This window comes from Manis pentadactyla, chromosome 5, assembly GCF_030020395.1.
Source record: "Manis pentadactyla isolate mManPen7 chromosome 5, mManPen7.hap1, whole genome shotgun sequence".
Lineage (NCBI taxonomy): Eukaryota > Metazoa > Chordata > Mammalia > Pholidota > Manidae > Manis > Manis pentadactyla.
This window is the reverse complement of record NC_080023.1, coordinates 94,915,383-94,942,747: the sequence shown is the minus strand read 5'-3', so window position 1 is coordinate 94,942,747 and position 27,365 is coordinate 94,915,383. Positions and strand designations below refer to the sequence as shown.

General features: G+C 35.5%; 1 protein-coding gene across 3 annotated transcripts in view; it reads right to left on the bottom strand.

Annotated features, from left to right (window-relative positions):
• The window catches only part of AP1AR (adaptor related protein complex 1 associated regulatory protein), a 47,049-nt gene that overhangs the window by 8,563 nt on the left and 11,121 nt on the right, over positions 1 to 27,365 (bottom strand). For 2 of the 3 annotated variants that reach the window (XM_036920858.2, XM_036920856.2), the window contains exons 2-6: positions 8,375 to 8,423; positions 6,821 to 6,847; positions 5,222 to 5,247; positions 2,231 to 2,327; positions 929 to 1,027 (exon numbers count right to left, since the gene is read on the bottom strand). In XM_036920858.2, the coding sequence (XP_036776753.2) occupies positions 929 to 1,027; positions 2,231 to 2,327; positions 5,222 to 5,247; positions 6,821 to 6,847; positions 8,375 to 8,423 (298 nt within the window). The remainder of the gene's footprint in view (positions 1 to 928; positions 1,028 to 2,230; positions 2,328 to 5,221; positions 5,248 to 6,820; positions 6,848 to 8,374; positions 8,424 to 27,365) is intronic. The other variant, XM_036920857.2, reaches the window with a different exon arrangement.

Here is a 27,365-nt window from a genome sequence, read left to right as displayed (position 1 = left end):
TTTGTACTACTTCAATTAACACTATGGTAGAGAGTTCATACAGGCAAAATGTGGAAGAAGATACTAAATAGGATACTGGCTAAGCACTGCTGCGCTTCAACTCTGGCTCTGACATTTCCTAGCTGTACAATCTGAATCAAGTTACTTAACATCTCTGTTCCTTGGTTTCATCATCTATAAAATGGGGATTAAAAACACCGCCTATCTCATAGGACTGTTCTGAGGATTAAACAAGGTAAAACATGTAAACTGCTTAGAATAGCTACTGACACTTAGCCAGGACTCCATAAATACCTGTCATTAATAGCTGCTTGGCATTATGGTACTGCTATATTAGCATATGGAATGTTAAGATATGATAGATCTGTTTGCCTTCTCTGATAATATGCCAAAGATTTCCCAAGACCCAAACTCCCTACTTCCCAAAGAAACAAGAATAAAGATGAGAAACATACAATATTCCTGTAAGGCAAAATCATCCAGCTTACTCAATTCTAGACGTGCAAGAAATTCTAGTAGTTCAAGGAACTGTTTTTTAAAAAAAATCATAAAAATAAACTAAGAAATGTTGTGTAAATTATGTTTAAAGGTTAGTTTTGCAATGTATCCATCTAAGAGTTTTATTTATTTTTCAAAAGAATAGTGGATTTTGGAAAATTAAATTTCATCTTTGGGATAAACAAGAATTAGCCTGTGCTAATTTAAATTTAAACAGTATTCAGTATCAGGCATATAATCTGATATTATTTCTAGCTGCTAAAGACCAACTAATTTGCCCTTAAAATTCTTAAGAAAATATGCATAAATACACTTGTTGTTAAACAAGAAGCCCTTGATTCTAGGGGATTAAAAAGTCCCAACTTAAGACCTGTCAGAGAAAATCTGAAGAAAAGCAGCCCTAATGTATGTTGGGGTCCTTTCCCCTCACCTCCAAGAGCTTTCGCTGCTTTGCTGCCCTGGCTGCTTCACGCTGTGCAGCGTATAAAGCTTCTTCTTCTAGTCTTAACTTCTCTTCTTGTAAGGCTAACTGTACATGAACAAAACAGTAAGGATTAACAAAAATCAGAACCTGTCTAACTGCTCTAAAAATAAAATGTTTCTACTTATAAAATTAAAAATAAATTATTAAAAAAAGAACTGATCTCTGAAGCATGATGAAATTGAAATTTTTGTAAGCTCTCATTTGTTTCTTTTACAAAATAATTCACATGACATCAAACATATTACAGAATTCTTTACAAGTTGAATTATGAAGTAGTAGCATCTAACTTGCACAAATACAAGTTTGTTTCTTTCATTAGATTATCCAATGACCTTCATTTTTCAATAATTGTTCTGATGCCTGTTTACCCTGATTAGTTTAATGGTTTTGGCCTTTGTTAAGTCTAAGGTCTTTAAAACTAAGGCCAATCATATCTTCATCTACCAAAGAGAAGTAGGCTTTTACAAAGTTAATGTCTCACTGATGCACATATACCCTGTATTTTATTACTATCAAGCTATTCAAAAATTACTTTCAAACTTAAGTTCTTGCCACTCATAATAGCATACATACAAACTGCTTGAGTGATAATATACTGCATGTCAAATAAAACTTAAAAATCAGTTTCAACACTTTTTTCTTTAGCCTAATATTAGCATCTATCCTACTGTTTAGCTTAAGCTAATGTTGTTGAAATCACTAATTGTTACTAAACAGACCATTTTTAAATGTATAATGGATAAGACTAATTCCATTTAGTTTAGTGAATAACAAAACTATAATTACAGGCTATTTCCATAAATACATTAAAATAAATATAGCATATGTGATCATTCAAAGTACTTGGTTCACTTATTAAGAATAAATAAACGCAAGAAAAACAAAAAGACTTAAAAAAAACTTACTGTAAAACAGAGTAATTTTTAAAGTTGGTTTTAAACACAAAGGTATAGGTATCTTGTTGGAGTCTCTACTTGTGAATTAAAAAATTATTTTTAGAAGAGTTTATTACTCTTCCTTTCTTGGCAGTATATAATTCTGATAAATTAAACCAAACTAAAATTACAATAGGCTGGAATAATTTTTTTACATTTAAATTATTTTCATTTGTGTGTGTGTGTGTGTGTATATATATATATATTTATATATAGGCTCAATAACTGTTCACATGCAATATATTAACAACTTTCCCATAAAAACAGAGGCTTCATGATAACATATACATGAACAACATAAAATACTATTTACCTCTTTTTGAATTTTCTTATCAAGATCTTTTTGTTTTTCAGCAATAGAATCATAATGCCTTTCTCTTAGGTCAACAATTTCTTCCTCAGTAAGGGGCCTACAGAGAAAAATGAGGGGAAAAAAGAAAGAAAGATGACTTCCAATGAGTCTGAGTCCAAATAAAACACTCATAAAACCAGTGAAATTCGTAAAATTTACTGTTGAAAATGCATTAAAGCAATCTGATGCTAATATATCAATTTTTAAGAGAGAAAAAGCATACATTCTGGCACTTGCTATAATTTGGTATACAAACTGAATAAGATGATAAATTATTAGAGTATTTTTTTTAGCACTACAACCATTTTTATGGTATGTGGAATCCATTTACCTCCACTTTGGCTCTGCTTCAGCCATCTAACCATATTCTCAGTGTTCATCATAAAATAATAAACTTCAGTAAGCTACACCCTGATATCAGCTCTCATACCATTCTGGGACTCTTAACTCTCATACCCATTACCCTCTATTCTGCTCAATCACTGCTGCCACCCCTTGATCCTTCCCTTTTCTCCCTGTGTATCCTAATCATCCCCTGGCCTCACTTCTTTTAGAACCAATGTGATCACCATGGCAAATTTGAAGTACTTTCTTACCAACTTACACACCTTCTTGCACTCCTATCACTGTGTCTTAATCACCCAGCTTATTCACTCTCTGACCTCGGGTCATTCCATATTAGCCCTTTCTGCTGAGAGCTGCTGGAGAATACCCAACATCTATTTGGCTCACAGTGCCTGGCAATAACCCTTTACTTATACATGGTCAGTTCCTCTTACATCCTATGCTAACTAGTTCAAAATCTTGACACACTCCTTAAGTTCCTTATTCAAACTCTTTTCTCTCAGAAGTCAATCTGACCTCACTTTATGACATGGGGAGTATCAACCATCAATTCCTTCAACTTCTTGCCACTCTTCTTACTTAAGCCTATGCTCCCTATTATTCCCTTCATCCTCTAAAGAGGTGGTATTCCTTAACTTGTTCAAGGTCACGTGCTACACTTGCACTCTTGATTCATTCACCACTGATGCTGCCCCCTCCTCCACTCCAGAGAATTCCCTGTGACACTGCTCCATCAATTAGCATCTCTCTTTCATCTTTAGCCTACTCTTTTTGTCTTCATTTCTCTTCCATGTGAAAGAAAGGAAAGAAAGAAGGGAAGAAGAAAAAACTTTCATTTGACCTATAGGAATCTCTAGCTACTGTTCTCTCTCCTTCCCATTTCAGCCAAAATTCCTGAAATTAATATCTATCATTATTGTATCTACACTTACTATGTGTCAGGCTCTCTTCTATGTGTTTTATATATATATTAACTAATTTTAATCCTCACAACCCCATGAGGTAGATATAGAGATCATACATATGAAGGAAATGAGGCAAAGACAGATTATGTCCAAATAAGTCACACAATTATGTGGCAAAGCTAGATTTGAACCCAAGTGATCTAGCTCTTTGCTCTTCACTACTGTTCTTCTTTTACCTTCTATGTCCTTACCTCCCATTCTCTTATCAGCTCACAACAATCTACCTCTTCTTTTATTAATCTAATAACTCTACCAAAGGTAAACACTGGCTTCTATGTTGCCAGATATAATGGAACAGTTTTAAATCCTTACAGCTTCAGTTTCATGTGCTCCCATCCATCTGCCAATCTGTCTACCCTCTCCCTTGGCTTGCCATGCTTTCCTGGTTCTTCTTTTTACCCACTGCTTTTCGTTGTCTTCAGACTCCTCCTCTAGTGTCTGCCTGTTCATCCTCATACTGGAGCTCTCTCTCCATGCTCCAACCCACCCTCTTCTTCCTCTTTCCCAAACTCAAGTAGGTGATCTTGATAATTAACATGGTTTTAACCAATCATGGCCATGTATGAGGCAATGTCGCCTATTTCTCTCCCTCTAACCTGAACTTCTACCTACAGCCTTTTAGTTTTTTGTTTTTGAGTTATAGCGTATGTGAAATACGTTTAAGTGTTTTAGTTCATTAAGTTTGACAGCTGTATACACTCATGGAACTGCCACCCAAGGCAAGATACAAAGCATTTCCATCACCTCACAAAGTTCTCCCACGCTGCTCATGTGGTTTTTTTCTGTCTCTAAATGCTCTCCACCCCTGGACAGTTATCACTAACCAAACCTTCAAGGATCAACCAGGCGTCATCCCCTTAAAGAAGTCTACCTGGACACACCTCCTCTCACAGATTTTAGGCCAAGGATCTCTCCTCCAATTTTCCTTGCAAGTTTATACTACTACTTAATTTCCTCTCCTATTTCTTACTGAAATTAGTCATCTCCACAAACTATCTCCCACACCAAGATAATCTTTCTTCCAGTGTAGAGAACAAGGTCTGATTTTTTAATCCCAGTGTCCAGCCCAGTGCCTGGCCATATGATAGTTGCTTGATAAATGTTTGCAAAAGATAAAGAACATATATTCAAATATGTAACAGTATATGAAAACATTCTCTTATATTAAGAACTCTTGTGTTAAAGATAGGTGATCCTTTTTTCAAGTAGCTTATGTAATTTTAAGAATAAAAAGAGGCTCCTTAAACTAGAGTAACAAGGCTCTAATCACTATTGAAAGATACAAAAAACATGTTTAGTAAAACAAGTTTTAGAATGTCATAAGGAAAAGGGGTATAAAGTTTAAAAATTCAAGGGAAAGTATCAATATTAAATTTTTTTTAAAAACTAAAAAATATATAACAGGTTCAATCAGAAAGCACACAGATATTAATGTATATTATATTCTTTAATGTTTAAAACAAGTTTTTGAGATTTTTTATTTACCTCAATCTTATATAAAGAGAAAACTAAGGTACCTGAAATGTAAACTACTCAAAGCCTCAAAGCAAGCAAATGACAGAGCCTGGACTCTTAAGAGAGCTTTTTATAGTTCACAAAGAAGTTTTTTTATTAAAAAAAGAAAAAGAAAAAAAAGCCTTACCTATGACTGCTTCCTGGGCTTTCCCCCTGTATAAAAATCAATGAAACAATTAAAGAAATTGTTTATATTTGATTCACTGGCTGAGTTCTATTTAAGGTAAGCCAATGGAATTTTTACTTAGTCAAAATGTTTTGCTTATTTTGGTCATAGTAAACAAATTTCATTATTTAAAGTGTATTAAACAAAAAGCTTTAGCATTTTACTATTTCTCAAAGGCAAATTTTAATATCTAGCTTAGTCACACAGCAACCAATTGGGGACATTTCTTAAATTTTTCTAACAAATATTTATTTATATCAAATGAACTTCTGGGGTCAGGCTAAGAGAGGAAAAACTGCTTATCAAAAACAAAAACAAATAAAAAACTCAACCAAACAAAAAGCACCTTAAGAAAACACATGGAACCACAAATTATTTTAAAAAGCACTATGATGCTTGAGATGAACTATATTGAAAGCTGAAAGAACTCTGACATAGAACATTTCTCAGAAACTTGAAAAATATCATATTAAGTGTTTGCTTGCACTTGTTTTAGAAAATACATAGAATTTAAATGACCTTTGAAAAGATTAAGAAATTAGGTTCTATGAGACAGTAAAATACTTGGGAGACATTTTACTAGGAAAATAAAAACCTAAGAGTTTCCCAAATGTGTCCTACCAGATGATAATATGTATTATTATTTTTAAAAAGAATTTATACCCAAATTAATTTGGGAAATGCCAATTTGAACAAGTTTAAATAACTTTCCTAACAGTTCTTACCAGAACCTTTAATATGTTAATTTACATGGAGACTAGTATTTTGTACATCTCTGGGAAATGTTAGGTTAAGAATAACAAATTTTGTTTGATGCATTTTATTCTTTCCTTAGAAAACAAAAAATGACAAAAGGTCAGAGCTTGCAGTGCTCTTCTAGTCTAACTCCTTCTAGAGATGTGGAAAGTAGGCCCAAGAAAGTTTAATTTGCACAAACTTATAAATTTAGTCAAGCTGGAAATTAACTTACAAACTGAAACTCTTCTAACTATACCAGTGCATAAGAAATATATGCCACATTTCACTAATTTTAATTTTTCTTTTTTTTATAATTTAACATTTCTGTACTTGGGGTGCATCTTAAACCTGAATTTTAGATGAGATGAAATGCAAAAAATCAACAAAAAGAATGACTGATAAAAAAGATAATGCCTAACGTCAGGAGATAACTGTAGAATGAACATGTGTAAATTCACATGTTCACCTCAGAAACCTATGAAAACTATAGCTTAAGAATGGGCCTACTCTGGATTGTTGAGGAACTTTACCTATCTAATGGCAAGAGGGTAGAAATAATCCCTTTTTAAAATTCCTCAAGTTCTATAAAATGCTTTAAAAATCTTTTTTTACTTACATATATACACCTGATAAAGTAGAAAATTCTGAATTATTTGCTAAAATTAGTTAAAAAAAACAAAATAAGGCACTAAAAAGTATAAAGATAAGAACCAAAAAATAAGGACTCTAAAACATGAAGATTTAAAAAAATAATATTGTTAGAACTAATGAGATGACTAATGAGAACAAACACAGGTTTTGTACTATTGTGGTAATACTTACTTCATCACTTTCTACTAGATTCTCAAACTGAAAGAACAAGAAAGTAAGTGTTAGCAGGGATCTGTCTAAGGTAACATACTGTCCAAAAATTCAGAAGTCACTTTTTTGCTTCAAAAACAACATTAACTTAGTATTTTTAAGATACTTAGGTCATGTGTCTTTTTATACACCAGTTCATTGGATATACTTAACAGGCTACCCTACAAGATAGCCAAGACCAGAATACACTATTTATGACTTATATGAAAAAGAAAAAGAAAAAGAAAAAGAAAAATTACAGCAATTTTTCACATAGATCAGAAACTTATAAACTAAAACTTTCCCTTGAATTGAGTATTTCATATGGATTTTTGAAACCCATACTACCAGAATTTTCAACTTCATTTGAGTTCAGAACATTATTTAATGCCACAAGAAGGAAAATTACTCATGAAACAGGGACTTTAGAGACCCAAATAAGAATTTATCTTATGTTTATATTTATTATCTGTTATTCACATAACTATTTACTGAACATCTACTACATGGTAGTCACTACTTAGAAATAACGCCTTTCTAGAGACAGGACTACAAACAATTTGATAATAATGTGATGAACACTATCATGTCAAATGACTGAATGAAAGTCATTTGACTAAATTATATTATGAAAATATTTGTATTTTAAATGTAATTCGAAAAATAACCACTTAAAGTGTTTTATTATTAATATTGTTTAAAGATTAAGAAAACAATGAATTCAAAGATTAGAAAATATAAGAATGTAAAGAGATGACTTAAAACTATTTAAAACTATTATCTCGAGCTTATATTCTGTATGGTTTGTGATGAAAAAAAAAATTCCTGGTTTACATGCTTCCTTATTTAATATAAAAGGCAGTGAAGTATAGCATTCAAGCTTTGAAGCCAGGCAGTTTGGACCAGATTTAGGTACTGCCACTTATACGTTGTGAAAGAGAGCCCAGTTTCTTCACCTGTCTAACTCTGATTTTCACCCATAAAATGGGGTGACTGCCACCTGTTTAACAGAATTCTAGTAAGAATTATGTGCAACAATATTCATAAATTGCACAGTGCAGTAACTAGTACATAGTAGGGACCAAGTGGATTCTATTATCATTTTACATACAAAGAATAAGCAACTCTGTGATTTATACTGTGGAGTTGCTTAAAATCAACTTGCTTCTTTGATTCTGCTACATCTCTCTACTAGGGCAGGCCAGCCACCTGTCTCTGGAATCACTGCCTACTAAGCCACTATAGCTGATAGAAGAGTACCTTCTCCCTGAGTTGTATAAGGTGGAAAAAGACAAAATAAGAAACCCAAAAATACCACTTCTTAAGTAGGAAGAGCAATTCTATTAGAAAAACAGGACCTTAATCTTCTGTAAACTTCTCCCTTTACCACTCTAATTCTTTTCTTCTTCATGAGTATCAGTTGAAATATAAGTATTCTATACTAAATTTAGGACTAGTCCTTTACCCTTAAACAAAAAAGTCCCTCTTGCCCTCCTGCAGGTACTTTTATCTAACCAGACTTATGGCTCTACTTACCTCTATAGTTAGGTGCTCACCTCTTGAGCACTTTCTAAAATACTTGGATCTAGGAGGAAAAAGAGAAAAACAACTTTAAAAATAACCATCCTAAAACTGAGTTAATATAGTAGCATAAAAACATTTTATCAAGGGCAACTTTAAATTCTCTTACAGTATCCTCTTTTTAAACAAATAAACCACCAAATTTACTAAAGAATGTTAAGTAGTCCAGATTTTTAAAGTCAGTTACGAGTTTTAAAGTGCCTAGTCAACCAATAATTTTCTACGGGTAGCACTATTTACTAAGCCTTTAGAGGTAAGTTTACTACATAGAACACAATTAAGTTAAAAAATTTATCTCATTTTTTTTACTGTATTAAGAAAAATATCATTAAAATACTGATGTGTTAAATAATATATAAGAGTACATTCCAATTTTCTTAAACATATGCAAAACAACAAAAATCTAAAAGGATACATGCCAATATACTAAGAGTGGCAATCTCTGGATGGTGGGATCATATATATTTACACAAAGCTAGGTGCTTTTTATTTTCTTTTCATGCCTGCACATAAAAAAAATAATGCACATGTATCAACCACACAATTAATTACATTAATTTTTTCCAACCAGGGTCAAACACTGACTTTAATTTCTCTCCACAATGCACACTTTAAATATCTTACAATTTTGTCAATTATATCTCAATAAAGCAGAAATAACAAAATTTAATCCCTCTCCTCTGCTTCTACTGGTGAAACAGGAGATCAAATAAGTATCTCCTTTGTTATATCTGTTCCAACAATATGTCCACAATCTATTAAATATATCCTCTATTAACATTATGAAAGCTGGTATAGAACACAGACACTCAAACTCCTTTACTATTGAAGTGCCAGGAGATTAAAAGACTTTCATTCATAATGCGGTTCCTCTTATAACTGCCTAAATTGGTAGAGGAGAGGACTCCCAATCCTCCCATGGGGATCTTAAATTAGACTGAGGGTGTGTCAGGAATCTTGAACGGAAAGCATCCCTTCAAAAGAGGGAAGAATTCTGAGACTAGCCCAGGTCAGAATGCCTTTTCTATGTGTGTATGTGTGTGTAGGCAGACAGGTTTGTAAAAGAGAATGCTATATTATCATGACTAAATATTTATTATCACAAAGAATTAAAAAAGCAATGAACTGACAGCTATTATTTTTCCTGACACAATCTTTATTAGCTATTGGATGCAAAGCAGTTTTATTGTCCACTAAGAAATCACTGGTAAAAATACAGGACTTGATATTGCCATTCCACAGATGAAATAATTAATGGAACATATCCAGTACAAACAAAATACCCTTCATTCCCTAATCATCTAGTGCCCCCATTCTTCTATCTTCCTCATTTCTCAAAAACAGAAACAAGTTGAGCCTTCCAGCAGCACTGTGTTCTGGCATTAGGATTTATGCCTGAAGTGCTATATGATTTCTCCCTGCAATGATCATTCTTCCCTGAATGAAGAATCTGTCTCTGATCAATCTATTTCCCTTTCCAGGATTACAGAATAGTGTAACGAAATAATGAAATAAAGTTCAGTAATACTAAGTATCTCAGTGTAAGCCATCAGCGTGACTTCACTGTTGAACCAAAGCCTAAAGCTAAGTGGTGCCCTGTCCAAACCAAGGGAAGTTAACTGTTACACTACACTTAGATGGCAGAACACTGCGTTCTGCTCCAATTATATACAGATACACAGTTGATCTTTGAACAATGTGGGGGCCGGCCCTCTGCACAGTCAAAAACCCATGGATAACTTTTGACTCCTCAAAACTTTACTAATAGCCTACTGTTGACTGTAAGGAAGCCTTACCAATAAACAGTAGATGAACACAGATTTTGTATGTTGTATATATTATATACCATATTTTTACAAGAAAGCTAGAATTTTTTTCAAATTGTTGTACCCCCCCAACCCAGAATTTTCCAATATACTTACTGCAAGAAATCTGCATATAAGTGGACCCACACAGTTCGAACCCATGTTGTTCAAGGATCAGTTGCATAGCTAACTTTGGTAGAAGCCAGTAGTGGAAGCCTAAGGTGTTGGCTGTTGTAAATGTCTCCCATTTCTGTCCCCTCTGTACACTTCTAACTATAGAGAGGACAATAGTGCTCTTGCATGACTGACTCTCTGATTATCTGTCCAAGCTAGACCATAGCCATCCCCAATCTCTCTTGACTGGTTCAGGGTTATACGTAAATTGAGCAGAGAGAAGTAATATCCTGCAGAGGGCTTTAGGGAGCTGCTAGGGATTATGCGCTGAAACTCTGCAGAGAGAGGAATGAATCAATTGAAAGTGTTCTGATAAGGTTGAAGTACTCCCTAAGAACCACCTGCATCCCCTTCCTGTCCACAGTTTGGTTCGTACATGAGAAACCTACCATCTTTTTAATTTTAATTTTTTATTTTTTATTAAAGTATCATTGATATACAATGATATATATACAAAAATCTTGTGTTGGTTTCAGATATACAACAGAGTGGTTCAACAGTTATCCATGTTATCAAATCCTCACCCCCTCCAGTGCAGTCACTATTCATCAATGTAGTATGTTACAGAATCATTCACTGTATTCTCCGTGCTCTACTACTGTCCCTGTGACCAACCTATACTGTGATTATGAATTACTGTGCCCCTTAATGCCCTTCCCCCTCCCGCTTGGTAACCACTAGGCTCTTCTTAGTGTCTATGAGTCTACTGCTATTTTGTTCCTTTTGTTTTGCTTTGTTTTATACTCTACAAATAAGTGAAATCATTTGGTACTTGTTTTTTTCTGCCTGACTTATTTCAGTGAGCATAATACCCTCTAGATCCATTCAAGCTGTTGCAAATGGGAGGATTTCTTTTCTTTTTATGCCTGAATAACATTTCACTGTGTATATGTACCACATCTTCTTTATCCATTCATCAAAATAAAAAATGAACAAGTGGGACTACATCAAACTAAAAAGCTTCTGAACAGCAAAGGACACCATCCACAGAACCAAAAGGCAACAGTATGGGAGAATATATTTGTAAATGACTCATTTAATCAAGGGTTAACATCTATAATACATAAAGAAGTCATATGCCTCAACACCCAAAAAACAAATAACCTGATTAAAAAATGGGCAGAGGACCTGAACAGACATTTCTCCAAAGAAGACATACAGATGGCCAACAGGCACCTGAAAAGATGTTCTACATTGCTTATCATCAGGGAAATGCAAATTATAACCACAATGAGATATCACCTCACACGAGGTAGGATGGTCACTATTCAAAAGACAAGAAACAACAAATGCTGGTGAAGATGCAGAGAAATGGTGAAGATGCAGTGAAGACTCCTACACTGTTGGTGGGAATGTAAATTGTTGCAACTGCTGTGGAAAGCAATACGGAGGTTCCTCAAAAAACTAAAAATAGAAATACCATTTGACCCAGTAATTCCATTCCTAGGAATTTACCTGAAGAAGACAAGATCCCTGATTCAAAATGATACATGCACCCCTATGTTTATCACTGCACTACTTGGAATAGCCATGACATAGAAGCAATTTAAGTGCCCATCAACAGAAAAACCCACCATCTTTATAAATCCCCACAAGTATCCCCCACAATCAAAGTCCTGACTAATAGACAAACACAAGGCTAAGAGATAGAAAGGCAAAAGTGCAAATTTAAAAAAAAATTAAAAGGCAAACAGAAAAGCAAAGTAAGTTTGGAAAAAAAAATTCAAGGTTTCCTTTTAAGAGAGATTAGATTGAGACCTGATTCACAAAGGGCATATAATAACTCTTACTATTGTAATACTAGGATTTTATTGATAGATCACAAGTAAATACTCAATTTGGCAAACTTGGGGGCAAAGCTTTTCTTTATTAGAAAAGCTTTATCCTGGGATTTATCCAAAAAGAAGTTGAGGAATATTGTGATTATATTTTAAAAGTAATTAGAAAGACAATTGTTGGAAATCAGCACTTCTGATTTCAGAAAGCTCTGTATCATGTAAGCAGTAAATGAAAGAAATTCTAACTATAATCTTTCTGTATTATTGATGCCAAAAAACCCAACACATCTGGAATATAACTTTTTCAGTGTTTCCTGTAATAAACTATACTAATATTTTGTGTTTTCTACCTCACAGTTTTATTCTATAGTACGGAGTGAGGCTCTTGGCAATCCTCTACTAGTTAACTTTTTTTATTTGAAGTAGTTGATATACGTACCGTATTATATTGGCTTCAAGTATACATACAATGGTTCAACAGTTACATGCATTATTAAATCCTCATCCCCACTAGTATAGTTACTATCTGTCAACACATAAAGATCTTACAGAACCATTGGCTATATTCTCCATGCTACACTTCCATCCCTGTCACTAACTTACATTATAATTAAGAATTTTTGTGCCCATTTATCCCCCTCTTCCACCAATCTCAACCCCTCCCCCATAGTAACCACCAGTTATTTCTCACTATGAGTCTACTACTGTTTTGTTCATTTTATTTTGTTTTGTTTTTAGATTCCACATATAAGTGAAATCCTATATTTGTCTTCCTCTGCCTGGCTTATTTTACATAGCATAATATAATACACTCTAGGTCCACCCACGCTGTTGCAAATGGCAGGATTTCTTTTTTTTATGGATATACAAGTGAAACATTTGTAAACAGAACAACTGGAGAGAGGAAAGGAGTTATTACCTATTAAATGAGACCTCAAGCGTTCATATTATTATTTCATAAATATTTATTAAGTACCTACTAAGTGAGGCCTTGGTCTAGGTGTTGGCAATGCAACTGTGAATAAAACAGATAAAGACCCCACTACCTTGTAGATAACACTCTTGGGAATGAATGACAATAACCAAGTAGAAGAATGCATCAGGTGGTGGAAACTGCTTTGAAAAAAACAAAAAACAAAACTCTCAGAGTAAGGGAAGATAGTGACAGGGAAGGAGGTTATTTTCTATAGTGTGGCTGGGGCAGGCCTTTCTGTTAAAGCAAAACTGGAACAAAGACACCCAAGACAATGAAGAAGCCACCTAGGCTGCATTATCTGGAGGAATTCAAAGAAAGAGGAAAAAAAAAGAATTCAAAGCAGAGGAAAAACGTAAAAGCTCTGAGGCAAATTTTGCTTGGTGTATTCTAAGCAAGTGGGGGTCTGAATGATTGGGGTGGAAGAGAATAGGAAATGAGGTCTGAGAAATACCTAGGGTGGGACCACAAGTCTGTGCAGACCACGGGAAGGGTTTTGGAATTAATTCCCATTAGATGATAATTCACAAGAGATTTGTATCTTTGGCATCCCACTTTTTTTTTTTTTAACTTTTAACATAAGTTAAATATGCATGAAAGTAGAGAGTAAACCTCCTCCTTATGACCATCACCCAATTTAAAATGTTACAATCTTCCCAATCTTACTCATATTACCACCTCCTTCTTTTGTTAGAGTATCTTTTTTTAATTTGGTATCATTAATCTACAATTACATGAGGAACATTATGTTTACTAGACTCCCCCCATCACCAAGTCCCCACCACATACCCCATTGTAAGATGCTATAGAATCACTACTTGTCTTCTCTGTTGTACAGCCCTCCCCGTGCCCCCCACACCCTACATTACGTCTGCTAATCATAATGCCACCCTTTTTTCCCCCCTTATCCCTCCCTTCCCACCCATCCTCCTGAGTCCCTTTCCCTTTGGTAATTGTTAGTCCATTCTTGGGTTCTTTGAGTGTGCTGCTGTTTTGTTCCTTCATTTTTTTTCTTTGTTCTTATACTCCACATATGAGTGAAATCATTTGGTATTAGTCTTTCTCCACCTGGCTTACTTATCTCACTGAGCACAATACCCTCTAGCTCCATCCATGTTGTTGCATTTGGTAGGATTTGTTTTCTTCTTATGCCTGAATAATATTCCACTGTGTATATGTACCACATCTTCTTTATCCAATCATCTTAGTTATCTTTTTTTTGGTATCATTAATCTACAATTACATGAGGAAGATTATGTTTACTAGACTCCCCCCTTCACCAAGTCCCCCCCAACATACCCTATTAGTCACTGTCCATCAGCATAGTGAGATGCTATAAAATCACTACTTGTCTTCTCTGTGTTGCACAGCTCTCCCCATGCCCCCCACCACATTATATATACATGCTAATCATAAGGCCCTCTTTCTTTTCCCCCCCTTCTCCCTCCCTTCCCACCCATCCTCCCCAGTCCCTTTCCCTTTGGTAACTGTTAGTCCTTTCTTGGGTTCTGTGATTCTGCTGCTGTTTTGTTCCTTCAGTTTTTCCTTTGTTCTATATTATACTCCACAGATGAGTGAAATCATTTGGTACTTGTCTTTCTCTACCTGGCTTATTTCACTGAGAATAATACCCTCTAGCTCCATCCATGTTGTTGCAAATGGTAGGATTTGTTTTCTTCTTATGGCTGAATAATATTCCATTGTGTATATGTACCACCTCTTCTTTATCCATTCATCTACTGATGGACACTTAGGTTGCTTCCATTTCTTGGCTATCGTAAGTAGTGCTGCGATAAACATAGGGGTGCATCTGTCTTTTTCAAATTCGGCTGCTGCATTCTTACGGTAAATTCCTAGAAGTGGAATTCCTGGGTCAAATGGTATTTCTATTTTGAGCTTTTTGAGGAACCTCCATACTGCTTTCCAGAATAGTTGAACTAATTTACATTCCCACCAGCAGTGTAAGAGGGTTCCCCTTTTTCCACAACCTTGCCAACATTTGTTGTTGTTTGTCTTTTGGATGGTAGCGATCCTTACTGGTGTGAGGTGATATCTCATTGTGGTTTTAATTTGCATTTCTCTGATGACTAGCGATGTGGAGCATCTTTTCATGTGTCTGTTGGCCATCTGAATTTCTTCTTTGGAGAACTGTCTGTTCAGCTCCTCTGCCCATTTTTTAATTGGATTGTTCGCTTTTTGTTTGTTGAGGTGCGTGAGCTCTTCATATATTTTGGATGTCAACCCTTTATTGGATCTGTCATTTATGAATATATTCTCCCATACTGTAGGATACCTTTTCATTCTACTGATGGTGTCCTTTGCTGTACAGAAGCTCTTCAGCTTGATATAGTCCCACTTGTTCATTTTTGCTTTTGTTTCCCTTGCCCGGGAGATATGTTCATGAATAGTTACCTTTTTTTAAGTCTTCCCATTAATTTAAAATCTGTCCATTGTAGGCTTTTGTCTTCTTCTTCCCCACCCCCATGACTTATTTAATCACTGGAAGTTTGAACCTCTTTATCCCCTTCACCTATTTTCGACTCACTCCTCCTTACCCCTTCTCTGTGGCAGCCACCAGTATGTTCTCTGTATCATCAACCTATTTGTTTTGTTTGTTCATTTGTTTTTAAAATTCCATATAAATTAAATCATATGATATTTGTCTTTTTCTCTGTTATTTACTTCTTAGTATAATACCCCCTAGGTTCATCCATGTTCTCACAAATGGCAAAGTGCCACTCTTTTTTACGTCTAAGTAATATTCCACTGTGTGCACAGGCACACACACACACACACACACACACCATATCTTGTTTATTTATTCTTCTATCAATGGACAGGTTGTTTTCATATCCTGGCTAGTGTAAATAATATCATACATACATGAATAAATAAATATAATTTTTCAATAAACACAGGGGTGCATTTATCTTTCAAATTTGTGTTTGTTTTCTTTGGGTAAATACCCAGAAGTGGAATTACTGGGTCGTATGGCATTTCGATTTTTAGTTTTTTGACAAACTTTCACATTGCTTTCCCTAGTGGCTGCACTGATTTACAATCCCACCAGCAGTGCCCAAGGGTTCCCTTTTTCTATATCCTTGCCAATACTTGTCATTTCTTACCTTACTGATATTAGCTGCTGTGACTGGTGTAAGGTGGTATCTCATTGTGGCTTTGGTAAAGTATCTTAAAGCAAATCCCAGAAATGCTATCCTACTTTAAAGGAAATCCCAGAAATGCTATCTCACTCTTACCTCAATTTGGACCTCTAATTGTTAAGAACCTCTTTTAAAAAAATCTAACCACCATGTTATCACACTGAATAAAATGAAAATTAATTATTTAATATCACCTGATACCCAGTCCATATTTCAATCGTCAGGATTATCTTTTTATACATGATTTGTTCAAATTAGATTTCAAACAAGGTCTACACACTGGATTTGCTTGTCTATATGTAAGTTAGACTGTAACAATGCTTCCCCTTCCTTTTTTTCATCACTATGACCTTTTTTCATGCTACTGGTTTGTTGGAGAAATTGTGTCATTTGTCCTATAGAATTTCTCACTTCCTAGATTTGGCTGATTTGTTTCCTTTTGGTGTTAAATTTTTCCTCTATCCTCTGTATTTCCTATGTATTGGTAATTGATTTAAAAGCTTGATTTATTGAGTGGAATTTTTTTAGGCAAGAATCTTTCATGTGTGGTACTTGTTACTGAATCAAATCATGAGGAACTTTTACTTTTGTCTGTCCCACTTTTACCAACACTAAGAATGACATGTAGCTTTAGGTACTGTCAGCCTAATTCATCCATTACACGTCATATCAACCTTTTACCAAATGGTTTCAGCATCCACTGATAATATCATTCAGGTCAATTACATCATCATCAGGTGTTAAGACCATGATTTGCTAATTCTATCATTCATTAAGAATTTATTAGCTGAATAGGTACTTCACTGGATGATTCTATACAATCTATTTGACATAAGTTTTAAGAGGCCAATTAGAAAGCTATTGTAACAGTACAGCAGAGAAATGATGTTAGCGGGGATCACCAAGTTGAAATTGAAGTCATTTTAAAGAAAAGGCTGACAGAATTTGCTAATGTATTATTTAGAAGAGTGCACGTAATAAGGTAGACTCAAGTATGTCTCCTAAGCTTTTGTCCTAAACAACAAGAGGAATGGAATGACAAGTATTGGCAAGGATACAGAAAAAGGGAACCCTTGGGCACTGCTGGTGGGATTGTAAATCAGTGCAGCCACTAGGGAAAGCAATGTGAAAGTTTGTCAAAAAACTAAAAATCGAAATGCCATACAACCCAGTAATTCCACTTCTGCATATTTACCCAAAGAAAACAAACACTAATTTGAACTCCTCCATCACTTATGGAGATGAAAACAGCTGGAAAAGGAGATTTATGTTTTTGATTCTTTGAGCTTGACATCTGCACATAGTTAAGAGTATGGATAAGAGTCCTTTATGCAAATTCCAAGCATAGAACACTAATATAAACACCAGTCCAAAACCCTTTAAGAGTACTTTCTATAATTAACCCTGGGGCTACTTCTCATTCCCAGATCAGAAAGAACACTATTCTTTTTTTCCTTGCTTCAAACCCAGGAAATTCAGCTTGTTTTCTTTTCCTATACCAAGGAAGGTTGGCTGCACACAACAGTGCAATGCTAACAATTTTTCCTCTCTATACATATGCTCCATGTCATTACCAGTACATACACATGCCCATTATTTTTAAAGATTTTACTTCTAACCATATGGAGACACAGAAGTATAGCTCATTTCTAGGAAAGACAGAAAGAGTGAGTTATCTCCCAATAAGTTGGAAATATAGGAAACAAAAATTAAAACTATTAAAGCAATACACAATGGATCAATTACCTTGACAAGCCATGTTACCTTAAGGAAACAGAACTGTTCCTAGGTTTTTAAGACTTGAAGGAAAGAAAAGAAGTTAATATCTAAAGGAAGACTATATTAAGCAGAGAAAATGGAATACCACAAAACAGAGAAGCAAATGTTAGCAGGGTTCACCTGAAGCTTATCTGTAGAAGAGTCCTAACCTCGAGGAACTGAACTGTCTGTTCCCAGCGGTAGGTAGTACTCCAGAGTGATGGGCTGAACTGCATAACTAACTTTTTGTGACTCTACTCACTAAGCACCTCCACCCCATTATTCTTTACTCATAGTGAAAGAATATCCTTAAGAATATCCTTACCTGAAGATACGAGTACTATATAATTCTTGAAGTTATATTTCTCATTTTTAATTATCAAATTTGCCTTTTGGTTTTCCATATTTGACCTAATAAGGCTGAGGGCAAGAGCCTAGGAGAAGGTGAAATCATGAATATGGTTGTTCAAAAAAAATTACTGTGTTTTAATAGGACAACAAAACCAGCAAAACGAAAAATCCCAGGGCTTGTCTTCTATCTCCCAAGTCCTGTGTGGTAATATTTTATAGTACATAGGTCCTGATTGAGAATATTATTAAGAATGAAGTATTAATTATATATAAGGAGGCATCATTAAAAAAGAGCAGAGGAAAATGAGATAAAAAGAGAGTGAATCATAAGTCTAAAACCAGAAATTTGGTACCAATTAATTAAAATACATTTCCAATCACGTTTGATGGAAGTTCAGTCTTAGAAGGAAAGATAAAAAACAAAATGAGTAAAACCAGCAATGTCTATTGCAAAGGCCTGACCCTGTATTACTGTTTCTTAGAGGAACAACATGCTGCTTTCTTCAACTTGAAAAAGAACTCAGTATTTTTTACCTAAGTTTCCAACGATATATGACGCTACAAAAAACAGGCTATTACTATAATGGACAACAAAGAGAGAGACTTAGTATTTACTTTTAGGATCCTTTCCACAATAAACCTATGAGATATTGTAATCCTGTAAGAATTCAGTCTTTAATACTTTATATATACACTGAATTTTGAGGACACAGTACTGAAAAAAAAAAGAATGTAAAATATCTAACTCTAATAACTAAGCTTTTTTCAATATATATTCATGATCAAACATAGATAATTATCTTTTAGCTCTTCCTCAATTCCTCCCCTCTCCAGGTTCATCCACTCACAGGTCTGCAGTTGAAACATCCATGTGTATGTTTCAGTGCTACGTGTGCAGCTTGGAATCTAAGTATGCTGATTTTATATGTAACGCTGCTCACAAGATATGCTTTTAGAAGAAAAACAGTAAGTCTGTATTATTCATCAAAAGTTTTTCACTAAATATTAGGGCTAAATTAATCTGGTAACATTTAAAATTCAAAGAAAATATGGTTTAATACTTTCATCATTAACTTCTTAAACATCTAAAAATAAAGAATAGCCACCCTACTTTTGTAGACCTATAGTTAGCATATAAATGGGTCATGTTGTACAAAGCTCCCTAAATTTACTAAAAAAATTATAAAGTAAATCAGTACAGAACAATTTAAGATTTTTCCATTATGCTAACATAATTACTTAAAAATAAAAATAGGAAGCCAAAAACTATCTTCTGTGCTTTCTTGTTTGTAACATTAACTAAAGTTATTGAATTGCAAATTAATTTCATTTATAATGATAACATAACTTCATTAGAAAATTCCCAAATTCATATAGACTGGAGATTCTTGGCAGAGTAGATGTTTGAGATATCCTGAGAAAATGGTAAATATAGGGAGGCTTCTATCCCCAACCCTAGGGCAAAAATTAATTAGCAAGTTATTACTGACAGGAGACTGATCTATGCTTCTGATAGCAAAGATAAGAAAAAAGGTATGAGTCCATGAACTAAACACAATACCTAAAAATACCTCAATAGTGCAGATTTAATCCTAACAGCTCTGTTTTAGTAAAGTAGTTTTTCTCATACTGTGGCATGTAACAATCACCTTGTTAAAAATGAACTGAGCTCTGCCTCAGGTCAATTTACAGAGCCTGGGCATTATATTCTGTTCTGGTCACTTACTTGTCTAGCCTTGTGCCAATACAACAAGGTTTCATTTGGAATTTACCATCTGATAAGGCAAGTAACTTTCCTCAAAATTTGCAGGCCATTTTTGGACCTGTGCTCTTACCATAAACATTGTTGGAATCAGTTTGTCAAGTTCAATGCAATTGTTAGAACTGCACTGAATTTATTAGATCTTTCTATCCTTAAACATGGTATTGTCTTCCATTTACTTCATTTTTTTTGTTTTTAAATGTTGTTTTGGTCTTACACATCTATTATTGATTTATTTTTTTTATTTTTCATTGCTAATATAAGAAGTAATTTTTAAAATATGCATTATTTGTTGCAGGTATACAGGAATACAATAAAGTTTTAATCCAAGTATTAGAGCATTTCACATTAATAGACTGGGAAAAATATCTGATAATACCAAGTGTTAGGAAGTGGAACAATGAAAACCCACTGTTGGTGAAAAGTATATACAGGAATACAATAAATTTTTAATCTAAGTATTAGAGCATTTCACATTAATAGACTGGGAAAAATATCTGATAATACCAAGTGTTAGGAAGTGGAACAATGAAAACCCACTGCTGGTGAAAGCATAAACTGGTATAATTACTTTGAAGTTTGACACTTTCTAGTAAATTTGAAGATGTGCATAAATTATGACCCAACAATTCCACTCCTAGGTTTATATTCCTAAAGAATCTCTTGTACATGTGCACACAGAGACATTTATAAGAATGTTAACTCAAGTCATCTGTAATAGCAAAAACACTCAAAATAATCTAAACCAAATCTATACCAAAACACAATGAGAGTCCACACAGGAGTAGAAGTAAATTAATGAACCAAGTTGCATGTATGAAAATGGGAATTCTGAATGAATACTCCAGTTAAGAATCACTACCCAAAATCAAAGACTTAAACAATAAATGTTTACTGTATTTAGAGTGACTACAGGGGAATGAAGTCACCATTCTCTCTTTCAACTTAGAGAGGTAAATTTGACACCATATAAGAAGCTGCTCCTCCAAGTCCTAGGAACTGTGTGAATCCTAGAGAGATGAATGGGGATAAATGCAGAGAGAATGGGTGAATGACTGAATAACGTAATTAAACGTGAGTATAGGCAAGAAATGATAGCTTGTTCTAGTGTGGTATCAGTGAGAGAAATGGATAGATCAAAGAAATATTTAGAAGATAAAAATCACCTGTGTGGGGAGTGAACTGGAAAATGAGAGATGATGGGAAGGACTGTCAGAATCCCAATGGGGAAGTAACAGGAAAGATAGAGGAGTCAAGGATGGAGGTACAAGAGAAAAACAAATGTGGCAAATCCAGGACATAAACTTAAACGCCAGGGGTGAAAAGGATAAAGGACAAAATGATGTGAAAGACTGGAACAGTCCTCTAGGAACACATCAGTATCACATAAAATAAAGCTGAGTCATGAAGAAAATGATTGAAGTCACGATATGTATACTTAATTTTCATGAATTCAGCCATATGCCCCGGGGGACAGGGGAAGATGAGACACAACGTGGGCACAAATCTGCCATTCTAATCAGGAGCATGTATATTGAGGTGTATTCATTATGGTGAAAACTGAGTTGAAACAAAGAAGGTCCAAAGAGTAAATGGAGGTCTATTTTCTCTCTTTGATAACAGTCTACTAAAGCTCCCCCAAAGTCATCCATGGACATTCATTATACATAATTCTAATGTCCCTTATGTCTCTAAACAAAGTAAATTTCTGTATATCCATTCTACTACTGCTGAAGATGTGAAAGTAGATAGGATGTAAACGCTATTAAAGAGGTAGAAAAGACACACTAACATACTTGGAATAATGATGGTATGTCAAGGAACCTGGAAGAGTTTCAGAGTAATGTGGAATAAAAGTGAAGATGCTTGCATATGTATTTGTCAATGTTATTAAGGCAAGTATCTAGAAAATACTTTACTAGGGATACAATCAGACTCATCAAGAATAGACTGAAAATGCAGTTTTCTATGCTTCCATATGTTATTTTACATAGCAGGTAAATACTCTTATACCAAAATGACTTAAGTAGAAGGTAACTGAAATATTCTCACAAATCCCTATATTGGTCTTGTTCCTTTTCTTTATATTCTCCTGTAAAATTTCTGTTAAAATAGTAAAGTCTTTCCCTGTTTGACATTATGAATACATGACAACAATGGTAAACTACTCCAAAGTCTATTAAAAATTAAGAGCCTCCCAAGACATTTTTTTGAACAAAGGATTGGAAAGGTTACAAATCAGATGTCGGGCAAAAGCTATTATGATGGTGATGCACATACTGTTTTGAAATAGTATCAAATGTTTCAACGAGGTTTAACCATTCAGATCTCAGCAGATGATCCATCAACAGATTTTCCAGGTAGGGCTAGCACTGATACAAGTGGTGGGAATAAAATAATGGTATTTACTGTTTAATAAGACCCTCCCCAATGAAGGCAAGTTTAGGAAGAACAGATCTTCAGAAACTTAATGCCTTGGGGGAAAAAAAAATTCCTTGGAAGAGACAAAGCTTCCCACTAAACATGCTGAAGACAGTAAACATGGGTTTAAAAAAAAAGGTCATTGCCCTTTAGAGGGAGCCTGATTTAGAGGAAATTAATAACTAGAAGGGACCTTAGCGGTCCATTCCTTCTTTCTCATTTATCCTCTACAATCTGTTTGCAGCACCTGAAATTGCTGACCACCTTCTTTTATAAACTGTTGCCACTTACGTGTCTATGATACTGAACCTTCTAATTATCATTTCCCTGTGTTACTGAATCGCAGATACAGCTATGTAATTTAAACTACAAAAGTGAATAAAAATAGACCACACACCCAAGAGGCTTATGGTCTAACGGGGTAATTTAACAATTACCATGCTCTGAGAGGGGAATGTTCAGATGAAGAGCATAAAAAATCAGCTGAAGGAGGAATTAACCAGGTCCCCAGGTAGTGGAATGGAACATTTCAGGGAGCAGCAGGTACCAAAGGCAGGGAAGAATGAAAAGATCAAGATATATTAAAAAACTATTCATTAATTCTGTCAAGTATTTACTAAACATATAGTATGCACTAGGCACAAAACTTGAAGCTGAGTATTCAATGGTAAGAAAAAACAGGCACAGACTTCTTTTACATTGAAATGGAAAATAGGCATTAACCAATAATCGAACTACTTCAGGTATAGTTGTAATCCAAGGAAGTGTTCAGGAGAAAAGGGAGATGGTTCCATGATGGTGTGAGGACTTATCTATCCCCTGAGGTAAGAGATGGTTTGGGAAGACTTCTGTGGGAAATAATCCTTGAGCTGGCATCTAGAAGAAGAATGAAGATGAGTTGCCTAAGTAAAAAAGGGGGTAAATGGAGTCAAAAGAGAGTGTGACACATATGAGGCAAAAAAAAAAAGGAACAAATAATGCAAGGCCTTGAAAACTACATTAAAGATTTCAGTCTTTATCCTAAAAGAATGATAAGCCACTGAAAACTTTTAAGCTGTGTTTGTAACACAGATTGCATTTAACATCACTTTGATTCGAGAATGCACGATAAATTGAAAAAGGAACAGATGTGGGTAACCAGCTGGTATCTGCTCCATCAAGAATATTTATTGAGTACCTAGTATGTGGCAAGCACATGGGTGTACTGATGTATTGGAATAAACAAATCAAAGTTCTTGACCTCATGGAATTTATACTTTACTAAGGGAGAACAAATAACAGGCAGATGAAGAAATAGTCTACAAAGTCACAGAGTGGTTATGTGCTCTGAAAGAAAATAGTGTCTAAAAAAAGATGAGTCAGGAAGAATGCTGTTTTAACAAAGGGCCTTGGAAATCTAGGCAAGAAATGACAGCTTGGACTAAAGGGTTAGTAGAGAAGTCAGTGTTTTGAAAAGCTATTTAGGAGGTTAAAAAAAATCTGGTTTTGGGGATAGACTAGAAATGAGGGATGAGAGAGTACTGTCAAAGATAGTCCCAGGTTGGTGACAATATACATGCTATTTTTTAAGGGAAGAATAGCAGGAGAAGAGTCTGTGTTGGAGAACTCCAACATTTAATGACTGAAGTGAAGAAAATAAAGATTCATTGGAGAGAAGGAAGATACACCATTTAAATCCACTACCCAGGGAAATACACGGAAACTATAGTGAGTGTGAAATCACAGGAGTTAAGAGTCCACAATGCGAAATGCTGCTAAAGGATTAAGTACAGTTAAGGATTAACAATACCTACTGGATTACAATGGATGTTCTGATGTTATGGTAGTTGGGGGTAAGACGGGGAGCAGTGGCAGGTAGAGTAAATGTTAGCTTGCCTTGAATACTGAATGAGAAGTGAGAAGGCAATTCTTTAAGTTGTTAAAGGGAAAAGACAGGAGTCAGGGTAATATCTGGAGGGAAATATGGCAATCTAAATAAGGTTTAGTGTTTCTTTTGGTTTTCAGATTAGAGAGAGGCACAAGCTCAAAAGGGTATTGGCAAGAGGACAGAGCTACAAATTTATATATAAAGAGCAAAGGGTCTGTACTAAGGCAGAGAGGCTGTAGAGGCTGGGAAGATGTAGGGGCCATTTGGAAGGTGTAATCTACATGATTTGACAAGGTGGATTTGGAGAGTAAATGGAAGGGAAGAGCTTAATATTCTCTGGCTTAGGTGACTCTATATTGTTTACCACACACAGGTAGGGCCACAAAGAAGTAGAAATGGTTGGGCCTTTGAAAAAGAGAATAAAGGAGGAAAGGGTTATGAGGAAAGAAAGGAAAAGAAAGAGGAGTACAGCTTTTCTAACTGTATTTGAGGTTACATTTGATACCCAAGTGGAAATACTCAGTTGGCAATTAGATATTCAAGAGTGCAGACTGAGATGATGGAGCTCATTAGTATGTTGGTAGTAGGGAAAGCCATGTGTTTTCATGCCATTACCCAGGGAAAATACATTAAGGAAGGAAAATAAGGAAGAAGAGAGTGAGGTTCTGAACAGAGCCCTGTGGACCCTTTAGAGATATAATACAGAAGGTTCAAGAAATTCATGTCCATGTAAGTTAAGTCTACAACTGTTTTCCTTCCTAACTTCTAAAATTTCAGAAGTTTCTTGTATATTTTTCATGCAGAAAAACAAACTGAATATCTTAATAATGACACTATTAATTTAGGAATATATATTATGATAAAAACATTTTTAAAATTCTGATTGGTACTCTATATGGCCTCTTTCTTAAAAAAAGAGCAAAACCAACACAAAACTGGTAGGATGTATGTTTAACTATGTGAGAAGCTGGTGTTTTGCCAAAGTTAGCAAATTATCTTCAGACAAAAAAGAAAACCATTATGAGAAAACACTGTTTTCTAGAACTTGCACATTCATAAATAATGCTCTCCAGCTATTCATTCAACAAACAAGACACTGAGAGTGTGGACAGATAAAAGATAAAAACATAGTCCCCCAACAGACAGAATACAACTACACCAGCGAGAACCCAGCGCCTGGTGAAAGGGGTAAGATACAAGTCCCGGCCCGGCGGGACCCGAGCACACCTCCCCCCAGCTCCCGGCGGGAGAAGAGTAGGCAGAGCGGGAGGGAGACGGAGCCCAGGACTGCTAAACACCCAGCCCCAGCCACCTGCACCAGAGCGCAGGCACAGTGCATGCGTAGAGGGCTGGTAACTAATGAAATAGGGCAGCAAGACCTCTGAGCGGGTGCCGAAGCTGATGCCCCTGGGACAAAGAAAAGCGGAGGCTTTTTGAAAGTCTTAAAGGGACAGGGATTTAACAGCTGGATGGAAACAGCATAGGTCACAGCCCAGTGGCAGGAAATTACAGAGAAAACCGGGTGCACTAACCCCCTGGGCAACAGCTCTGAGGCCCCTCATGGAGGTAAACAGCCAAACAGCACACCCGGTCCATTACCCCTCCGGGCGCTGTGAAAGCAGAGAAACAGCCTAAGGCAAACCCCGCCCACAGAAAGGGAGATCCATCCATATCTGCCAGGCAAGACACAAAGACCCAGCCTACTCGCAATTACCCAACACAAGCCACTAGGGGTCGCAGTTGTCCCAGTAAAGAAAGGCCAGTAGCAAGTGAAAAGTTTGGCCCTCCCAGCCAACAGTCAATAGCACCTGTCAACATGAAAAGGCAAAAAAATATGATCCAGACAAGACTAACCCAGACAGCTTCGGCATCTGCTACATCTTCCCCTGAGAAGGAACCTGGGAGATAGATTTAACCAGTCTTCCTCAAAAAGAATTCAAAACAAAAGTCATAACCATGCTGATGGACTTGCAGAGAAATATGCAAGAACTAAGGAAGGAGAATACAGAAATAAAACAAGCTCTGGAAGGACTTCAAAACACAATGGATGAGATGCAAGAGACCATTAATGGACTAGAAAACAGAGAACAGGAACGCAGAGAAGCTGATGCAGAGAGAGATAAAAGGATCTCCAGGAATGAAAGAATTTTAAGAGAGCTGAGTGACCAATCAAAAAGGAATAATATATGCATCATCGGAATACCAGAAGGAGAAGAGACAGAAAAAGGGATAGAAAGTGTCTTTGAAGAAATAATTGCCGAAAACTTATCCAAACTAGGGGAAGAAATGGCCTCTCAGACCACAGAGGTACACAGAACTCCCATGACAAAGGATCCAAGGAGGGCAACACCAAGACACATAATAATTAAAATGGCAAAGATCAAAGACAAGGAAAAAATATTAAAGGCAGCCAGAGAGAAAAAAAAAGGTCACCTACAAAGGAAAACCCATCAGGCTATCATCAGACTTCTCAACAGAAACCCTACAGGCCAGAAGAGAATGGCATGATATACTTAATGCAATGAAACAGAAGGGCCTCGAACCAAGACTACTGTATTCAGCACGAATATCATTTAAATATGAAGGAGGGATTAAACAATTCCCAGACAAACAAAAATTGAGGGAATTTGCCTCCCACAAACCACCTCTTCAGGGCATCCTACAGGGACTGCTCTAGATGGGAGAACTCCTAAAAAGAGCACAGAACAAAACACCCAACATATGACGGAGGGAGGAGGAGGAATAAGAAGGGAGAGAAATAAAGAATCATCAGACTGCGTTTATAATAGCTCAATAAGCGAGTTAAGTTAGACAGTAAGATAGTAAAGAAGCTAACCCTGAACCTTTGGTAACCACAAACTTATAGCCTGCAATGGCAATAAATTCAAACCTTTCA